Source organism: Meleagris gallopavo, chromosome Z, assembly GCF_000146605.3.
Source record: "Meleagris gallopavo isolate NT-WF06-2002-E0010 breed Aviagen turkey brand Nicholas breeding stock chromosome Z, Turkey_5.1, whole genome shotgun sequence".
NCBI lineage: Eukaryota > Metazoa > Chordata > Aves > Galliformes > Phasianidae > Meleagris > Meleagris gallopavo.
Genome location: NC_015041.2, coordinates 48,257,331 through 48,271,131, shown reverse-complemented (window position 1 = coordinate 48,271,131; position 13,801 = coordinate 48,257,331). Strand labels below are relative to the sequence as shown.

At 42.1% G+C, this 13,801-nt stretch overlaps 1 protein-coding gene across 1 annotated transcript in view; it reads right to left on the bottom strand.

The window, feature by feature from the left end:
- FUT10 (fucosyltransferase 10) overlaps nt 1-13,404 on the bottom strand; it is a 38,082-nt gene extending 24,678 nt beyond the window's left edge. Inside the window, exon 1 of the mRNA XM_010725974.3 lies at nt 13,240-13,404. Within this exon, the coding sequence (XP_010724276.1) occupies nt 13,240-13,404 (165 nt within the window). The remainder of the gene's footprint in view (nt 1-13,239) is intronic.
- Between the last annotated feature and the right edge of the window lie 397 nt (nt 13,405-13,801).

Sequence of the window (13,801 nt, the reverse complement as noted above, 5' to 3'; positions counted from 1 at the left end):
TTTTTGTTTTACTGTGTAGCAAAACCACTACACACATCTGGGGACAGTAGGTTTACTGTGCTCCCTGGACTAAACAATATAAACATGCAAAGTGCCTGGACGCATGGAGCTTGATAGTCCACAGCAAAGTGGAGGACAAGCCAAGTAGAACTGCTGACCTGTTACATAGCTCTACAATTTAGCATTATGAAATCTCTTCCCTTTCCCACACCTCTGGAACACCACTGTGAGACAGAAAACATGTTTTGTCACTACAACTCTGTCGCCTTCTCTCCTGTTTCTCTCATGCTAGTGAATCTCATCTGACATAATTACATTTTTCAGCATAAATGGGAAAAGCTCCAGGCACGGAGGAATAGCTCAGAGGCAGATACCTTAAGGATGCTTACGCAAAACATTACTGCACATTTTGAAGGCATTTCATCTCTACTGTGTCCTGCAAACACATGTTCCTAAACCCTACCTTTTCCTCACAGTCTTCCATTTTGCATTTTGTCCCATTTTCCATCCCAGTAGCAGAAATGACATAGAACCGTGCTATTGTCCACCATACAGCACCTAGTATTGTCTGTGGAAATGGGAGTAATGTGATCTTGTAACTTGAGACTGTCTCATAATGTGCGCACGCAAGGGAGCTCAAGTGTTTTTGGCATTACTTAACTCTCAAGCCCTAAACTTCTAGCTCTCTTGGCAACATGTGGTGCAATTTATATATATATTTCTATGTAGTTTCCTAGGTTTTTAACACAAGAAAATATAAATAGTGCAACGTGCAAATAGAGCAGCCCACCCATGTGGTCCATCAGGTTTTGAAATACAAGCATCACCAGACTTTGCTATTTCCCATGTTAAAGGTCTAATATCACCAGCTGGCTGCTCTGGTGAGCAGCAGTGCCCTGAGGACAACCCTCAGAGTCACCACACTGAACTGTAATTCAAATACTGTGTAAGAGGAAGCCCCCATTTTATGAACATTAGCTTAATTATGTAGTTGTAGGAGAAATGACTCAAAAGTCATGTCTTAATTTTAGCTGGGACAGAGTCTTTTTCTTCACAGAGTATGAAAGAATGAGTGGGATCTTGCCCTGTGCTTTGTTCCCCCAGAACCTATTCCTCCTCTTTCATAAAATACGGGAGATTAGTCAAGTCTTCTAGATGAGATGCTGATTCTTTGCTACATAAAAATTATATGGTAAGGACTACAGTAGAGCATCTGATAGGAAGGGTAAATCATAGAATCATAGAATCATGGAATCATGAAGGCTGGAAAAGACCTCTAGGATCACCAAAACCAGCCATCGACCTATCCTCACCATGCTCACTAACCCTCATTGCCACAAATCCACACAGTTCTTGACACCTCCAGGAATGGTGACTCCACCACTTCACGACATCACACTTTCTGATTAGCTCCTCCTAACACCCAATCTGAACCTCCCCTGGTATAACTTGAGGCCATTGTCTCTCATGCTAACATGGAGTTTCAAGTGTAGCAATTAGAACATCTTGTCTGAAAACTGAAGTTATTTAGGGTCAAAACAGAGAAAAGACCTTCTTCTTTCAGTGTCCTACAGAAAAACATAGAGCAATACCAGTGTAGCAAGAAAATCAGGTGAGTTGAAGAGTCAGTATTTAAAAGAGGAAATTGATTTTTGGCTTCAGGATGTATTTCCGGCTGACCTTCAAACACATTGAGTGCAGACCTTCAAAGAAATTGCAGCTTTCAAAAAAACAATTAAAGGCTCCTCAGAATGAAACAGAAAGCATTCTACTGGGACTTTATACTCCCTTTCTGTCCTTCCCATGTCCAAAACTGTTCTGCCACAAGGCTCTGGTTCTGAGTTCTGTACTGCACTTCAAGGAGTGTGGACACGATCTTCTCATTGCTTCGGTGCCAGATAGCACTTGGCTAGACTGATAGCAGGTTGGAACTTAGGCTAGCCCTGAGCCATCATCCTGCAAATGCCAGTGGAGGGTGAAGCAGAACTGCCCATCTGACTACCTACTATGGAGTAATTCTCCCATGACCTGAGAATCTCACTTTCAGAGGGCATGTAAGGAGCTGAGTTGCCCAGCTGCCACCACAAATGTGATGAAATGCCAGCGTTATCTCTTTTGGCCAGTGCTGATTCTTTGCATGTGAATACACACTGACAGATCACATGTCTGGCTTTTGAAAAGAGGGACTACGATATCCTCTGACATCAGTGAAACATACCTCCTATGAGCTAGAGGAGAAGGTGCAGGAGTTACACTGATAATGAGTATCCAATGCCAGAACAGAATGATTCACAACGTTTTGGACATGGCTGCCTTTACCTGTACTCTATAGGATGAACTATGTTGTAGAAACACCAGTGTAGAGGTGCTGAAACTGCAGGGTAAACTCAGAGCCCTGACTAGATACTTCAACCTCTTGCAGAAGCACTTACCAGCCTTGTGCTCCAGACCTCTCTATGTGCTGTGTACACCAGCAGGAAGCATTCAGAATATGAAGCAACTGCTGCAGAGTGGGCATTCAGCAAGGTAGAGGGCTGCTGTGACCTGCCAAGCAGCCACCTGGTGTAAGTAATACATCAGACATGCAAAGCTGGAGAACAAAAGCATGTCAAACCTTGTACATACACCTGGGATTATCTCCACATAGAAACAGTTTACTCTGAATTTTACAACTTGAGAGAGTTCCTGACAAAGCCATCAGCTCTGTCATCATTAATTTGCTCACTGCTTCCATTCTAACATGAAATTGAATATTTCTATGGCAGACGTAAAACACCAAAACCAATAGACAGGACAGTAGAGCTTCTGCCACAGCAAAGTGAGCCACAGAGCAACTAGAGTGGGACTCCTCCCAGAAGACAGCAAAGAAACCAGGGTTTCCATGGGCTGCAGAGGTGGGAACTCAACACAGAAAGTTGAGAACATTGGTGGAAAGCCCAAAATGGATGCAATCACATACGTGCTGACTGGCTGCTGAGCAGAGAGCTTTCTGTTTTACAGGTCTCTTCTTGGTCAGTTCTAGAAGCTGCCTTTCTGCAGAAAGCTGCACAACCATTTATTTCAGCACTGGTCACTGGGTACTGTACTTTCCAAGCCATGTTGCCTTTCAGGGCAAGATCAGGCTCAGATATAGCAAGTTCCTCTGCCATACAGTCATCTAAAAAGATATGTAATAGCAGCTAGAGGGGAATATATTGAAAAGTGACCAGTAGTATCTTAATTGTTATTGACAGCCTTCCTTGTCATCTCAATCAAAAGTTCTCACCAGTGTAATCCAGTATTCCCACAATCTTTATGAAAAATGCTATGTAAATAACATCACTGTGCATAAATTTTTAGCGAATATGTCTTAGGCAGTCTGTGGGCCTAAGATCCTTAATAGGAAGTAAGCAGCACAGAATTGTACATTTCTCAGACCTATGTACAAATAATGTCTTCTTTCTCACAAGTACCTGCAGCCTAATATTTAAAAAGATAACAGATGCATGCTAATTTGGCTAGAGCTCACATGAGTTAACTCTAGTACAGAAGAGAGCTTAGGAAAAAACATAATTTATGTCAATTTCCATCCCACATGGTATGGAGTCTCTCACTGGTGTTTCTGATTTAGGACCTGTTGAGTTGTCCATTGAGAAAACTATCCTTTACCTCCTTCTATAATGTCTATTCTGGGCTTGTGCATTCCCAACAGCAAAATCGATTTCCCACTCTTAGGCCAAAAGAATAACATTCCAAAGAAAGTAGCTGAGATGTGTTGGTGTTCATGCTCTCTGTATGTATGCACATCTGTGATGCGCATGTGTGTGTTTCTCAGAAAGGACAGAAGCTCCCTCGTCTGTTATCATGATGCTAATTCTATAACCTTGAATGAGTGCCACCACGAACTTCAACAACATTTCTCTGGATGTGTTCCTTTGTAAGAAGGAGCAAAATCTCACCCAATTCCTTGACTGTTTACAAACATTACTATTCCTGATATCATATGCTTAGAATCCCTGAGCTATACAAATTCATCTCACATCATTTTCAGATTAAGACTTGTTGATTTGATTGAGTTGAATTTTCTTGAGTTTACTGGATAATGCTTTTTAATTGGTTTGGGAAAAAGAAAAGGACTTATCTGCATACATACCCAAGTATGTGTACAGTTTTTCCCAGGAATTCGCATTTGCAAATGCATAGATGTAAAAGAGAGTTTGTTTTCCTGCTTGTCAGCTTAATCCACCCAAACAGAAGTGCATGCCCACATGCAGTTATCCAAAAAAAGCTCCTGCTCTTTTCTGTCACACCATCAAGCACAGTCAAATCTTAAACTTTAGTTCAGCACTTGTTTAAATAAATGAAATACTAGAAATGACTTTAGAAAAGCTGTGCAGCACCCTCTAGTGTGGACGCAGTTTGATTAGGAAATAATGAAGTTTTATAAATGATTAGCCTAGTGCTGACCCAAGAAGCCCAGTGCTTGATTTAGGCTCTGTGCTATTGACCATGGGCAATTTGGTTCACTTTTCCAAGTCTCAGCTTTCTCACCTCTAAATATAGGAAAATAATTGCCTTTTTAAAAACACCTTGGGCTTTCCTAGTGATAAGTTTCTTCTGCATAGAAGTTAGGCTGGTACCATATTCATATCCACATTGTGTAGGCTAGTGTGACACCTGTGCTTCCTACAAATTTACTGTGTAAAGTTACAGCTATATATGCTCTCTCTCTGCTGCTTCATCTCATCTCTTGGCTGGTTTTTTGTTGGTTTTTTTGTTGTTGTTGTTGGTTGGTTTTTTGGTTTTTGGTTTTCTCATATGATTTGCACCAGCAAAGCAATGCTTTATGGACTGCAAGTTGAATAATGTAAACCAAGATATTTTTCTCACACATCAGTAAATCTCATTGTCCTTCACCATAGATTTTATTTTCTCCACTTTATTTTGGGACTTATTATAAGGAACGTAGTTGCTAGGAAGGGGGATGAGTCTCCACTGGGACTTTTAATCAAGTGAAGAGATTTTCAAAATGCTTGAGCTCTTGCCCTTCTGAGAGACAACACCTTCTGAGGAGCTAGACTTTCACTTCTAGTTTGTGTTGTGCTTTATCATCCTCACTTCAACTCATGCTGATGATTACTGAACATAGATACTGCTAGAGCAAGACAGTATCAGACACTCCTGAGGAAGTACTTTCCAACAGCTTGCATTCTCTCAAGTAACTAGTGATAGGACTAAAGATAATGGCCTCAAGTTGCACCAGGAGAGGTTCAGGTTGGATATTAGAAAAAAATTCTTCTCAGAAAGAGTGATGAGGCAATGGCACAGGCTGCCCAGGGAGGTGGTGGAATCACCGTCCCTGGAGGTGTTCAAGAACCATGTGGATGTGGCACTGAGGGATGTGGTTACCAGGCACGGTGGGGTGGGCTGATGGTTGGTCTTTTGGGCTGCTGGGTAGAGGCCTTTTCCAACCTTAATAATTCTATGATTCTATAACTATCCTGGAAAGGATAAAGAAGATGCAGATTAATGTGCAAAATTCTTTGCTCAGAGTGATCTCTTCCCTACTGCTTTTCAGTGAGTGCAGTCATGGGCTTACAGGTGATATGCATGTACAAGTATATGTATCTTTTTCAAGTCATGTTGCCATTTCAGAGCACAACCAGACATGTATCATATACCATGCGGAGTTAGGTGGGATATTTACTTGTTTACACTGTGTGAGGAGGCTGCATTGCAGGACATAACCTATAATGTGATAACCAAAAGCTTCTTTGTTGGAGCTTGTTGGGTGCAAATCACCTCACCTCGAATGTACCTGATTCAAGCATTAAATAACAAAATAATTCAGGTAATTCAGGACCTGTCTAGATGGGATCATTATGAAACAGGTGAGAAAGTAAGTGCCAACACATTCAAACAGGTGGGATGCATTATTACCATCTCTGGACCTGGTTTCACTTGCCATGGCCTGCTCATTGCTCAAGCACATGCAAATTCTCCTGAGGAGAAATAGGCCCAGGCCAATCTTTTCCTATCTAAACAAGATTTTTGCCATTTTGGATGGTGTGATAAACTTTTCTTCCTGTCTCTCAGCCAGATTGCTCTCTTCTCTTGCACAATGCAGTCACACCAGACATGAAGCACTTCTTCAAATGAATTTTTCACCTGTGAGTAAAAAAATGATATTAAACTAGACCTGAACCAAGCAGCTTGTTATTCCATTCTGTGCAATAAGTTCCAAGACAGGAGTTTGGAGGAGTGTCTTTACATCTGAAAGCAAGGAATGAGGACACACAAAATCTCTTGGATGTTTTACCCTCTCTTCTACTTTTGCGATTGCACTCATTACAAGAAGTCATGAACATGATTTCACGAAGAAACAGGAAAAATGTTTCTTCTCTCTTGCAGTTTTCAAAGCCAGATTTTCTGCAGAAATAAGTTCTCTAGCAGGCAGGGAGGGGTGACAAAATTCTGGAAAGAAAAAAGAGAAAAGTTTTGCAGGAAGGAGACAGAAAATTCCATAGAATTCCATACTATGCGTTATCTGATTTGACACCTTATAGTATGCAGTCAGTTTGCTCTTCTTTTTGTTTTAAGTCATGCTCTTGGAACATCAGTTTATAGTGGGATCAAGTTTTTCACCCGTGAGACTGTGATTTGTAACATCACAATACTATCAGCAGGAGGACTTGCACAAATTCATTGTACACAGTTATACGAACTAGCAATATAAAAGTCACAGCTGGGATATGGCACAGCCCTGGACATAGCACGTCTAATTGCATTATCTTCTATCTTGTGTTCTGATACATGCTGGATCCAAAGACCCTGATCCTGCAAGTATGTAATGATCCAGTAACCTTCATCCTTGTTTCAGATCAGCTTACAGAGGTCAGAGTGAGAATATGTGCACAGAAAAATGGCTACAGCATTGGGGTATACAGACATTATTCTGAACATATTTCAAGACTTCTCTTATTAAACTAGATATAAGCTTTGTCTTTCAGTGTCATGCCATAAGCATTGCTCCAGTTAAACTGCCTGGTGACCAGAGCTGCCGCTCTGTTGTGCAATCAGAACAAAAGGGCTGTGTATTCAGGCCAGCCACCACAAAGCTGGGTGCTGTTATTGTTCTGCCCACAACTGGCAGCTGGGATTGAGTCCCTTCTAAGCAACAGAAAGTTACAACCACATCTAGTCTAGGATTCAGACATGTGATTTGAACTTTCTTGAGCTAATTAACGCATCTTAAAATGTTAGATAAAGCTATCTCTTGGACTTGAGCTTGTGCTGAGCTCAGCTCCAGAACACCAGCTTGTGAGCCGTAGCTGGGTTTGTAGGAGGCTTTAATTCACCTAAACTACCAGTACACTAAACCCTAAGTTCCGTTCAGTGATATGAATGGATAAATCACTTTCTCTCCAAAAGTAGCAGTAGTGAGAACATATCAGTATCTCAGCGCTGCTCTATATGCATCTGACAGCAGCACTGGGAATACTTGAAATGCTGCAGAGAATCTGTGAAATGAAACCAACACTGTATAGCTGGTTCTCATAAGCAGCAAAGTTAATTATGCCTGATTTGGCTCTGATACATGCTAATGAAGGAAAAAAAATAGAAGGCTTCTGCTTCTCTCAGCCTCTTTCACAAAGCTGGACCACATAGAAGTCCAGATGGCTCAACTCCTCTTGGTACTCGTAATGTTGCCTTGGTTTGTTTGTACGTGGATGTTTCTTGGGAGAGTTACTATGCATCCATGCTTGTCTGCTCCACACACATTTGGCCCCACATCAGATCCTGGCCAGGTCCTACTGTGGTCAAAGGCAGAGCTTGAGGACTAGCATCCCCAAAAAGGTGGGGCTGTAGAAACCTCAGAAAAGTGTTGGGCCATACACCGGTGAGGGGAAAGAATACATCCTCCAACAGATGATAAGACAGGGAAACTGCAGAAATTTTGCCATCTGTAGTGCCTAGATTTTTATATGTGTTTTTATGTCTTTCTGACACCAAACCATGTTCGGAGGAGGACACTGGAGGTTAACAGGAAGGCACTGAAGCTAGGAACCATTCACAAGCTGGTGCTTTCAATAGCACTAATCCTGCTCATACTCTTTGAAAGTGTCACAGAACAGTCCTGTCTACTGCTGCTAGCCAGACCAAGTGCTGGTTGTGTCACGCACCAGCTGCCACATTTTCATGAGTAGTCTCCACTATGGTGCTTTCCCACCATTATCTACACCTTGCATAAGCCAGATTCAGAAGGATATTTCACAGCCTCACAATAGCTATGTACTTTACAGAACAGCACCATCTTGGCAGGCTTTTCAGGAAAAAAAAGCATGTTATTTTAGACTGTGAGAATCTGGAGTTGAGCAGCAGCACAAAAACATATCTTTTGGAATGCTGTCAAATCATTTCTCTGGCAAAGTTCATTGAATCACCTAGACTGGCAGAGCTGTATATCTGAAAGTGCTCACTTAGTAAAATAGAATATGATTTCTGCTCTTAGAGCAAGTTTTTTTAGTCTCTCTCCACACCTGAGCACACAGCAAATGCAGAATCAGCAGCTGCAATTTCCACTACTCCTTTGCAAATGCTTGCAGTGGCAAATCAGTGTGAGGCCTGGTGAGTATGACATACATGAGATGGAAAGATAATGAGCAGGAACTTCAAGAGTAAACTTCATTCATGGAATCTTTTCAAAATGCCCAAAATGCAGGAGCAATGTGAAAAGGCAGGAAGATACTAACACTGGTAGAAGCATCAACTTGTGATGACATCATGAAGCTCATAGAGCATGGGGTCTATTTGCAGAGATTTATGTACATCAGTATACTACTGCAGAAAATTTTCATTTTGATAAATCCATTCTCATAAAGGCAAATCCCATTTCATGGATTGGTGATCTACTGGAGAATTCTCTGGTATTTTACATACCTAACATGTCTCTTCCTAAAACTGAAAGTGAAAAAAACCATAACAGAATAACGTCATAAAACGTTCAGCTCTGGCATAATGTGCTTGTTCTAATTTTCTCATCTACAATTTCATCAATATAATATTGTACTCTGTGGGTAGTAATTAACCTTTATCCAACAGGCTCATTTATCACACTAGGTTTCCTGGCACAAAGGAGTGTATTCTGATGTTCAGTGCTCCTTTGCCTAAGCAAGACAAAGAGTTCAGAAGGATTTGCTTGTATTTCATTAACAAGAAGAAGAAAGTTATCTTACTCAATAAAAAGGCACCACCAGAAGTAAATAACAAAACACTGGCAAGAATTTAGTTTACTAATTAATTTTTCTTTCTCCTTAGAGCTTTTTATAATCAGTTTCATCTCTATATGTCTTATAGTTCCTTTCCCTTTTCTGAATGAAAACTATCCTTTTTGGGGACAAGAGTCTATCTAATTTTAACCGCCTATAGCCTAATGTTTAGTCCAACCAAGACATCTAATTCCTTTCAAATTTGTAGATCATCTCTAGCCTCCAATTCATCTAAAAGACAGATGCCCCAGATGAGAGGTTCCTACTGGAGGTGCTTCCCTGTTCTCAGCTATTCAGCAAGTGCAGAAACAGGTCATCAGATCACTAGACTGGTTGATTTATAATTTGTTCACCAACATGAAGTGGGACTGCCTCGTTAAGGCTAGTCCGGCAGGACTTTATGATTCTCTGCTTTGCAGCAATGTTGTAGGGGTCCAACCTGGCATCAAGGCTCCTTTGTAGCACACATCCTTCAAATAGCCAGATGTGGGTATTTCAGAGGGAAAGAAATGACCAAGCAGAGCAAGACAGAAAAAAGAAGAAAAAAAGAAACGAAGAGGTAAAGTGGCTCCCTGAATTCCTAGGCATCTCCTTTTTGAGTGCATACCACCTCTATCAAAACATTCTACTCCAAATTAAACTGCTTGTGTCCATCTGTCCTTCTAGTTAGAAAGCTCATTTAGGCATCCAGTGGGAATGCCAACTCCAGTGGGAATGTCAATCCCAAAAAAAGGAGGAAAAATGGAAGTCTGGCTTCATGTTAGAAAAATAGTATATGATTTACAGCCTTGACAAACCTGTGGCTAATTCAGAGATAGATGTGAACACTGATCACTTTGCATGGAATATGTTTTTTGGACTGAGTTACAATAAATTGAGAAGGAAATAAATGCCAGTGAAGTGTGCAAGAAGGGAGGGAGAGCGTCTGCCAGCCAAGCAAATAGTTTCTTCTTCAGGAGCATGGATAAGAGAGAGGATTTCTTAGAGTAGGTCAGACTTATTATTTGTTCTTGTGCTGGATGATTTGTTCTGAGTTTACTTTAGATTAATCCTTCATTTCCTCCCTGTTTCTCACCTTCAGAGATATAGAGATTTATTTATTTTTTTTACTGTCCCAGCAATGCTCTAAACTTGCTGAATGATGTTCCCCTTTAAAATACCAGCCTTTGTCCTGCTGAAAGGGGGCTGGGTAGTGCACCATCACACAAAGCCTTTATCCTAATGATGTCAGCTGTGAAAATTCACTGCCCACGTGCAAAAGCACTTCCTTTCCTCAGAGCTATATGAGTTCAAGCTTCAGCATTTCTGCCCTGGTGTGTGACCATCTCCCTGAAAGGAGAGATGATTGCTAGGCAAAGAGCCAGACCTCCCTACACGGCAAGATATCCATGCACGGTCTTCCTACACAGCCTGGAGATGGGGACTTAGGATTCTGCACCCGCGCAGACCATGCCTCTTGCACACTGAGGCATCTTTGTGCTCTACTCACGCCTTGGCACCGCCTGGCCCACAGAAATCTCCCTCCAGCTGGCAAGAGAGTTGACACAATTGTTGTTATCCCACCTCTCTTCTACTGCCCAATGCAGGGAGAAAGAGCAAGGCTGGATCTCGTGTTCATTGTTATTGCACTACTACCCTAAAGCTGGAATGTTTCAGTGACAGCCACCTGTCCATACAGGGACAAAGGGCCATTAGCCCCTGCCTTTTGTTTGCCAATGAACCTGAACCCACTTGGGGCAGCAGAAACCAATCCAGCTGAAGAGCTGCACAGAAATGGAAAAGTGCAAGGCAAGCAGTGCTTGACCTAGGAAGACCAAAATCCTTCCAGCCACATAAGTTGACCTGATGGCAGGCATACAAACCTCACCAATACCTTCCTGTTTAATTCTTCATGGACACAAGCTCTGTCTGGACTTGGAGGGCATGATGCCAGAAGTGAAACCTGCCTCTGAGCAGAGCTGTCTGATGATTGAGGACGTGGGGCTGCAGCAGACTTAGTGAGGTGAGCCTGGCTGCTCCCTGCCTGCTCCTGGCAGACAGCTCCTTGATAAAGTGCGACCAGCTGAAAAGTAATGCTCAGAACTTGAGCAGTCTGGTGCCTCATCACACACCTTTGGTTCCCACACGTGTTTTATTCATTGTGAACCTATTTCTACACAAGACATGGTCTCTAAAGCCTTCCCATTTGATTTAAACATTTTGATTTCTCTCGTTTAAAAGAGGAGATAGGTGCTTCTTATACTAATTTTTCCAATAAAAATCAAAGTACTTCTAGGCTAATTGAGTGCCATACCTCTCTTTGGCAGACAGCATTGAAGTATAATTCCAACCTATTCATATTCCTTAACTCTCTTTCCAAAATGCCAAGAACCCCTTTTCTTGCCAGATGACAAAAAGGATCTGCAATCTGAGAGGTGGTTTTAAAATAATTGCTAGTATTAAAATGGGAAGCAGAAAATAACTTGATAGTTAGATAAATCACCTGTGACGAATACAGATCCATGCTCTCCATAATAGCCCTCCTTGCATTAGGACCTGTTTTGAGTGATTCACCTGGTGACTTCTAATGTTAATTTGGGTGCAATGAAACAATGAAATCTATTATTTCATCTCTAAGAGCTGCACAGGACATGGAGCTTTTTGTAATGCTACATGAACAGAAAATGGGTGCTGATGTTCTGGGTGGTGCACACTAAAGATCCATCCTGTAAGATTTTAGATCAACACAAAGTCCCTCAAGGAAGATCACAAGCGGCACAGGCCAAGGAGTTGTGTCAGAATCAAGGAGTGGCAGCAGCTTCCTATGGCACAGCAAAGTGTTGAAGTCTCTGGTTGAAGGAGGAGAAGACATGTCATTTGTCTTACCCTAAAACCCCTTAGCTCAGTTCTAGCTCTGCATACACATTATTAACCTTCATTGCTTGAGAGCATTTGTAAGGAGCCTGATTCCTAAAACCACAAGATTTCCTGATGTGAAATCTTGAACCACGAAGATGTGAGATTGGACAGGGGAAAAAGCCCACATCCAGGACTGTGCACCACTGATCATCCAGACCACAGATCCAAGGGATGCCTGTGTTGCCTACAGCATCCATTTCTTCTTTTGCTCTACCTTCACAAAGGGAGGAAGAAAGTATGGTAACCACAATTTAGTTATATTGTAGACAGCAAGAAGATGGACTTCATTCTCTATAGGAAAAGTGGACAGAGCGCTCAAAGGAAAAAACTAGACTCCCCCAAAAAATTAAAGTAGGAATCATTACTTTCCACATCTTGCTGAGGCACCTGACAGCTCTCAACTCAAAAAGTATCATAGTATTATAGAATATACAAAGTTGAAAGGAACACCAAATGATCACAGATTCACAGAATCATAGTATATTTTGACTTGGAAGGGACCCTTAAAGGCCATCTAGTCCTACTCCCCTATGATGAACAGGGACACCTACATCTGGTGCTCAGAGCTCCATCCAGCCTATCTTATATGTCTCCAGGGATGGGGCGTTCACCACCTCTCTGGACAACACGTGCCAGTGCCTCACCACTTTTATTGTAAAAAATTTCCTTATATCCAGTCTAAATCTCCCCATTTCTCCTTGTCCTGTCACAACAGACCCAGCTAAAAAGTCTGTCCTCTTCTTTCTTACAGTCCCCTTTAGATACTGGAAGGTCTCTACTGGGTCTCCCCATAGCCTTCTGTTCTCCAGATTAAACAGCCCCAGCTCTCTCAGCCTGTCCTCACAGGGGAGGTGTTCCATCCCTTAGATCATTTTTGTGGCCCTCATCTGGATGTGCTCCAACAGCTCCATGTCTTTCCTGTACTGAGGACGCTTGGCTTTCTGAGCCAACTGCAAAGGCACATGCTACCTCATATCCAGCTACCATTTACCTGTACTGCCAGGCTCTTTTCAGCAGGGCTGTGATCCATCCTTACATCACCCAGCTCATACAGACAGTGAGGGTTGCTACAACCCAGTTGCAGTCATTGTACTTGGATTTGATGAACTTCATCAGTTTTACCTAGGCCCACTGCTTGAGCCCACTCCTGTCCCTCAGATGTGTCAACTGCACCGCACAGCTTGGTGTCATCCATAAACTTTCTGATCATGCACTCAATCCCACTGTTGATGTCATTGATGACGGTGTTGAAGAGCATTGGTCCCAGTACTAACCCCTGAAGGGCATCACTTATCGTTGGTCTCCATCTAGACAGTGAGCTGTTGACTCACCCTCTGGATAGGATTTTGTAACCAGTTCCTCATCTATCAAACAGTCCATTCATTAAACTCATATCTTTCCAATTCGAAGAGAAGGAGGTTGTACAGAACAGTGTCAAATGCCTTACTGAAGTCTAGATAGATGACTTCAGTGACTTTTTGTCCACTGACACAGTTCCATTATCAAAAAAGCTACCAGGTTTGTCAGGCAAGATCTGCCCTTGATGCTGGTTATCTCATACCATCTCCTCTCGTCCATGTGCCTTAGCAAAGCTTCCAGGAGTATCTGCTCCATGATCTTTTTGGGCACTGAGTTGAAGGTGGCAGGTTGGTATT